The following is a 2,258-nucleotide window of genomic DNA, read 5'->3' as shown; positions in this document are numbered from 1 at the left end:
TGAGTGTGGTGATCTCGGCTCACTACCAACCTCTGCCTCCCTGGTTCATGTGATTCTCCTGCCTCAGCCTCCTGAGTAGCTGGGACTACAGGCGCCCACTACCACACCCAGCTAATTTTTTTGTATTTTTAGTAGAGACGGGGTTTCACCGTGTTGCCCAGGCTATTCTCGAACTCCTGACCTCAAGCGATCTGCCCACCCAGGCCTCCCAAACTGCTGGTATTTCAGGCCTGAGCCACCGCACCCAGCCTATTGCTGATATTTCTATCCATATGAAGAACAGCCCTGGCTGCTTCTCCAGTCGTACCCTGGAGTGAGTTACCTGATTGCTGAGTTTTGGCCTTCAGCTTCTCTTTTAGGACACATCCTGTTCTATTCTGTTTGAGATTCTGGAGACTATGATTTTTTTCTTTGGAGTTTCACTGACACCTCAAAAAGTAATCTGTACATAGTGGGTCTTTACTAAATAGTTGATTGTTGAATTGGTTTCCAGAAAAATAGATAATATGAAATTGCATCTTTAGAGAATATTGAGTTTTGGGCTTGATGAATCAGAACAGGTGCAGTCTTGGGGTCTGAGAGTGGTTTGAAAGCAAGTGAATGGCTGGGAAACTCTGAATCCAACTCATATAAGATTTTAATAGAGGCAGTTATGTCTAGCCCATTAGATTGAAATTCCCTGAGGTTAAGGGTTACCACTGTCTTACTTACCTAGCACTGTGCCAGGTCCAGAGTTAGTAATTAAGATGCTTTCGTTCATTCATTTTACAGATATTAACTCCTCTGAGAGTACAGCTAAAGAAAAGGAAAGTACTGCTAAAGAAATTTGGGATGAAAAAGAGTGTAGAAAAACAAATGAGAAACGTATTTTAATTACCTCACATTGTATCTCCCACACTTTCCAGCATAGTGTATTTCAGTAAAAATTTACAGTGCACATAGTAGATGGCCAATAAAAGTACACTGTCTTTCTTCTTCCTTAAAGCTCAGAGAATAGCATGCTCACCAATCTAAAGTAAAGCATTTTTACAGACCTGTAATGGGGCTCACTCAAGGTGTTTTCTCTCTGACTTCTGAGCTCCTGGAAGGAGGGAATCAGACTAGTACCTTTGAGCTCCTCCTCTGCGGACTCTCAGACCAGGCACAGCAGCAGCACATCCTCTTCCTGTTGTTTCTGTGGATGTACGCGGTCACTGTGGCTGGGAACCTGCTCATTGTCCTGGCCATTGGCACCGACACACACCTCCACACCCCCATGTACTTCTTCCTTGCCAGCTTGTCGTGTACAGACATCTTTTTCACCTCCACCACCGTGCCCAAGGCCCTGGTGAACATCCAGACCCAGAGCAGGTCCATTTCCTATGCAGGGTGCTTGGCACAGCTCTACTTCTTCTTGACTTTTGGGGACATGGACATCTTTCTCCTGGCTGTAATGGCCTATGACCGCTATGTGGCCATTTGCCACCCACTCCACTATATGATGATCATGAGCCTCCACCGCTGTGCCGTCCTGGTGGCCGCCTGCTGGACCCTCACGAGTCTTGTCGCCATGACTCACACCTTCCTCATATCCCGGCTTTCCTTCTGCTCTAAGATCATTCCTGACTTCTTCTGCGATTTGGGACCGCTGATGAAGGTGTCTTGCTTTGACACCCAGGTCAATGAGCTTGTGCTCCTCTTCCTAGGGGGAACAGTCATTTTAATCCCTTTTATGCTCATCCTGGTCTCTTATATCCGCATTGTTTCAGCCATCCTCAGGGCGCCCTCTGCCCAGGGAAGGTGCAAGGCCTTCTCTACCTGTGGCTCTCACCTCGTTGTTGTTGCTCTGTTCTTCGGGACGGTGATCAGGGCGTATCTGTGCCCCTCATCCTCTTCCTCCAGCTCAGTAGAGGAGGATACAGCGGCTGCTGTCATGTACACAGTGGTGACTCCCCTGCTGAACCCCTTTATTTATAGCCTGCGGAACAAGGACATGAAGGCTGCAGTGGTTAGACTTCTCAAGGGCAGAGTCTCCTTCTCACAGGGCCAGGGCCAGTGACTTCTGCTGAGAAACTGAAGGTGTTCTCCTTCCCCTCCAGTGAGGGGCTTGACAGAAATGTCTATACCTCAAAGTGTCTCATTTCCGAATCCCACATATCCCTTATCAGCACTCCCCTCCCCGAGTGCCCACTGCAAGTTTGGTGTTATAAAGGGAAATCAATGTTTTGCTTTGTGCTTAATCTGTTAAGAGCTCCTTATTTGCTCATTTAACTTATTAA

At 47.3% G+C, this 2,258-nt stretch overlaps 1 protein-coding gene across 1 annotated transcript; it reads left to right on the top strand.

The window, feature by feature from the left end:
• Positions 1-1,039: 1,039 nt before the first annotated feature.
• Positions 1,040-2,038, top strand: LOC105554661 (olfactory receptor 1P1). The gene has a single exon (XM_012001216.1). The coding sequence runs from the start codon at positions 1,040-1,042 to the stop codon at positions 2,036-2,038; it is 999 nt and encodes a 332-aa protein (XP_011856606.1).
• The last annotated feature ends 220 nt before the right edge of the window (positions 2,039-2,258 follow it).

The sequence above is a fragment of the Mandrillus leucophaeus genome, unplaced genomic scaffold (assembly GCF_000951045.1).
Source record: "Mandrillus leucophaeus isolate KB7577 unplaced genomic scaffold, Mleu.le_1.0 Scaffold653, whole genome shotgun sequence".
NCBI lineage: Eukaryota > Metazoa > Chordata > Mammalia > Primates > Cercopithecidae > Mandrillus > Mandrillus leucophaeus.
This window is presented reverse-complemented; position numbering and strand designations above follow the sequence as displayed.